This window comes from Gekko japonicus, unplaced genomic scaffold, assembly GCF_001447785.1.
Source record: "Gekko japonicus isolate JY-2015 unplaced genomic scaffold, Gekko_japonicus_V1.1 scaffold1155, whole genome shotgun sequence".
NCBI classification, from domain to species: Eukaryota; Metazoa; Chordata; class Lepidosauria; order Squamata; family Gekkonidae; genus Gekko; species Gekko japonicus.
The window spans coordinates 382153-386732 of record NW_015166457.1 but is presented as its reverse complement, the minus strand read 5'-3'; the positions used below and the strand labels follow the sequence as shown (position 1 = coordinate 386732).

General features: G+C 37.2%; 1 protein-coding gene across 2 annotated transcripts in view; it reads right to left on the bottom strand.

Moving 5' to 3' along the window:
• Positions 1-4580, bottom strand: part of SHPRH (SNF2 histone linker PHD RING helicase, E3 ubiquitin protein ligase) — a 75079-nt gene that overhangs the window by 51632 nt on the left and 18867 nt on the right. For both annotated transcript variants that reach the window (XM_015412045.1, XM_015412046.1), the window contains exons 5-7: positions 2326-2404; positions 1660-1810; positions 306-411 (exon numbers count right to left, since the gene is read on the bottom strand). In XM_015412045.1, the coding sequence (XP_015267531.1) occupies positions 306-411; positions 1660-1810; positions 2326-2404 (336 nt within the window). The remainder of the gene's footprint in view (positions 1-305; positions 412-1659; positions 1811-2325; positions 2405-4580) is intronic.

The window sequence follows — 4580 nt, the reverse complement described above, 5'->3', positions numbered from 1 at the left end:
CAGCTAATAAATTATGGCCCAGTCCAGAGATATGCACAGCAGGCGTTTTAAAAATTCTGTCCTCATGAGTAGATCACATTTGTGAAACCCAATGTGATCTTATAAAGTATACTTCACAGTTCATCTGGCACACACCTATCTACTAGTAAAGGCTGGAGCATAAGATGCAGGTTTCAACACTATTTTCTGCCATTTCTGCTGTACAAGGAACCTTTTGGATTCTAATAAGCCACTTCTTGAGTATGCAGAACAAAGCGGTCCTTAACACTGTTTATGGCAAAGTATATTTGCTGAATAATACTTACTAGGATACTGTACTTTCTCCTTCAATTTAAGTTCCATTTTCTTTATTGTTTTCTTTTCACCTCCTTCAGTGGGTTGTGGTGGAATGAAGAAATTTACCAAGAAACCCTGACAGAGATATTTTAAAATACTGTTAGACAGATGCTTAGTCACAATGTTGAACTGCTTCCAACTAAGCAGTATTTTAATGGTAATTACCAGATATGAAGACAACTATATCAATAAGATATGAACTCAGGGCTCAACTAGACATAACATTTTACACACAGTGAACATAGGGACTTGTAGCATTACCGCAGCTGCGAGTTCCCTGTGACAATTCCATTTAGGAGTGCCACAGGGACCCAATTTGGATGGAACTATAGCACAGGGGAGGTAGGCTCCTCTCCCCCCTCCCTTTTTCCTGAACCAAAACAGTCCTGGGGGGGTGCTATTTTTCTCAGTAGGGGGATGCGTGTACAAAGACTGCTTCGCCAGTGCAATGTCAACATTCACATGGAGCACAAAATTAAGACTGGTGGTAAGAAAACAAGTTCAAAAGTCTAAGATTTAAAAGGTGAAATAGGGGAACAAACACTGTATTCCAGTTCTCAATATTTTGCTCTTTGCTAACCTTTAACAACATTCACCAAAGATAGGTTTTTTTAAAGAAAACTTCCATGCCCTGATATTGTATATCAGCCACAGAACAGCACTACAGTCTGTGTTGAAATGATTTCTCATCTTGCAATTATCTATGTAAAAATTACAACTGTGGGAGACAAAAGTTTAATTTGCACTCTGTTAACACTCATAGATTAACCTAAACCCTTGTTAGGGTTACAAACAGGGGTATAGTGGTTGGCAAGGAGGACCTTACCCTCTGTGCAATGCCATTTAATGCAGCATTCTGAATAATCAAGTGCCAGATAACAACACTTTTATAGTAATGTCTACCAGATTATCTGTATCTTGCTATTGATATTCTCAAAATTTTATGCCAATAAAGGGATTTGGATTTTATTTTCAAAAAAATCTAAAAAATTGGTGAGTCAGGATTTTCCTGGCTTCGTGTAAAGGCTAATTTTGTCCAACTAGACTTATTCTTATTAGAATATGGAATAATATGGGAGTAATAATCACCGTTTCCACAATAATTCCATGTTAATGTTGTTATATTCACAACCAAATGTTGTTACTTAATACCAATGTTAAAAGAAATAAGAACAGCCATATAAAATCTATTTACATTGTCAATACCAATGTGTAAATAAATTCAGATGGGATATTGGGAGTACAAATGTTAACTTGTCTTTACTGAATGCCCCTTAGTAAGAAAGCATGCTTTCATCCACATACCTATCATAGGTTTCTCACCTCAGGTAACATTAGAGCATCCTGTTTAACATCTTTGCGAGAGTGTGTTAGGATAAGAGCCAATACCTCTACTGTTTTCCCAAGACCCATCTCATCTGCCAATATTCCTCCAGGCCACTGAGGTCCCGCAACTGGGCGTTCACAGATAATGCTGAAGACCAAAAATTAGTTTAATCAAGGAGATTAAGACATACGAAAAATTGCTGACTACAAACTGCACTGAATGAAATTATTCCACTGCTATTCCTAAAAGGGGAAAGAAAATACTCAATGTATCTGTTAGAGAATGAGCAGACTATTCAGTCTCTAATATAAAAAACCAAGTCATAACAAAATCCTTCATAAAATTGCTTTAATCCTAGTATCTATTTTTAAAAGAGAGGGTCCAAGTATTGTCAATAAAACATAGAAAGATATGGGGCAATGTTTATGCCGATAATCTAAATGTATTTACCACTTTTACCATCTCCATCATGCTGTATTCCTTCTTCACTTCCAAAATATTAAAAAGCTACGTATGCTGCATTCCACTATTTACTTAGGAAACACTTATATAAAGATAAAATACGTTTGTAAAGAAGATGTTGAAGTGGTATACACAGCATTTGCTAGAATTGCTTCAATTGTATGCTCCTTGGCTATAATACAAAACCCAATAATCCTTACCAGCCAGTGAAAGGATTATAGTAGAGTTTTTGTCCATCTAAAGTAATAAACTCTCTCCATAAGTAGTGAAGGGCATTTTCTATTGAGGGAAAGAAAAAAATTAGATTCATACACATGCTGCTGTTGTTATTTAAATGTAGACTCCATCTTCCTACCTTTTCAAAGGTAAGACACAAAAACTTCAACTCTGAGGAATCCTTTTCCAACATTCCACATTCCCCTTCCTATATCCCTTGAACTTCTGTAATATAAAATGTACCCAAGCAACACAGTTACAAGACTACTACAGATTAACAAGAATTTTAGCAGCCTCATGCTACTATTTCCCATTCTAAAGGTTTTGCTTGCATCAGTTCTTATAGAATGACCCTGTAAAGGCTGATCAGTATCATTAAGCTCTATATGAGGTGAGAGGAAAGATAATGACTACTCTGTGGCTCCCTAGCAAGATATGAACACGGCTCTCAGCTTATTCTTGTATTTTTGGTGCTGCATTAGTTCTATTTCATTCCCCAATGATTTTGTATCTTTTATTTTATTCTTGGATCTTATGTGCTACATTAGTTCTATTTACTTCATTCCCCAATGATTTTGTAAGGTGAAACAAGAGCTATGAATTATAGGGAGGGCACCAGAAACTGGCCCTAAGAGCTCATGGATAGGTTTTCTAGTGCTCCATCTACTTCCAGATCAATTGTGCAAAGCTGAAAATTGGGACACAGCATCCCAGTTGCTATATTCCAAATGGAATAATTTAAGAATGCTATAACCTGAAACTATTTTCTGCCCACTGGCTTAATCCAATGAATTAAGCAAAAACTAGCAAGGAAACTGCCAACAATATGCAAAAGCGTATAGACAAGGGGTTGAAGAGAAAGGACAGGATTTCCTGGGGGTGCTATACATAATTAGTCAGCTTCTAAATAAAACAGCGTACATGGCAAAATGGATGTAAAGGCTGATTCAAATAGCATGAGGCAAATTGAAAAAACAGAGCTGGGCTCTTCATGGTCAGTATCCTGTATAAACAGGGTTTATATAGCACTTTCATATGGAAGACTAAAATGCCAGGGATCTGTGGCCCAGGAGCAGACACTGTTAGTGTCCTGATGTTGCAAATGCAGGGTGAGGAAGCTGGATTGTATGTGGTAATGAGCCTGAAGGATAGCTAAGATTAATTTTAACATCCCTGTTCACATGCTTAAATTGGAGCCTTCTCATCTGAAACTGGCTTTTGGCAATGAATTCCATTATGTTTTATGGGCTTCAGTCTAGTTTCAGTGGCATGTTTGACACACAAGCTTCTAAATAAAATATAGAAATTTAGTATATCAAACACTGAAGCAACTTTAAGAAAAGAAAAGGCTAAAAAAATCTGGGCTTATATTTGAAACAACTAAAAAGGGCAGAGGGGAGGATGATAGAATTTTATGCATAGTGTAATAACAGGGGAAGTTTTTTTAACATATATTCTTTCCCCATCCTAGAGCTTGGGGAATAACTGAGGGAAACTTGCTGCCTTTAGTGCCTGTGAACTTTCCAGAAGTATCTGCTGACAGTGTGAAGAACGAGGATACTCGTCTGAATGGACATCTGGTTTCATCTAGCAGCGCTCTTATTGTCTACTTCAGTTACATAAAATTTCTTTTTCCAAAACTGAGTTTCTCTAAAGCAGGTATGTATTTTTTCTACTTCTGAAAAAATTCATCCTGTTAAGCAAAGCACCATGTCTCCTTTAGTCACAAAAGATTTACTGGGCAGTTAAATTTGTTGAAAAAGCATGAACATCTTCAACACAAAGCAGTTAGTACGAAAGCCAGCAGCTGAAAATTACTATGATAATTTGGAACAAAGCAATGGAAGCATGAATTCAGATGGAATTCTAAAGGAATGAGGAGTGCAAAAATCCAAACGCAACTGGCATTTGGGTAAGGAAACGAATCCGTCCTTTTTGGCTCCTAAAAATCTCTCAGTTCACATCCCGGGGAACAGAACAAAGTTTGAGTCCAGTGGTTCCTTTAAGACCAACAAAGTTTAATTCTGGGTATAAGCTTTCATGTGCATTAATTCTAAAGACGTGTGCATGCACATGAAAGCTTATACCTTGAATGACGCAGCTGAGCTCTGAGAAGGAGCAGGAGATAGAGCTGCTAGAGGGGTGAGTGTTTTTTATTTACTTTCAGCTGAAGTGATTTAGCTGAGAGGGTACTGTGTTTGGGAGTGTGTGGGTGAGTTGTGAGTTGTTGCAGAGTCCT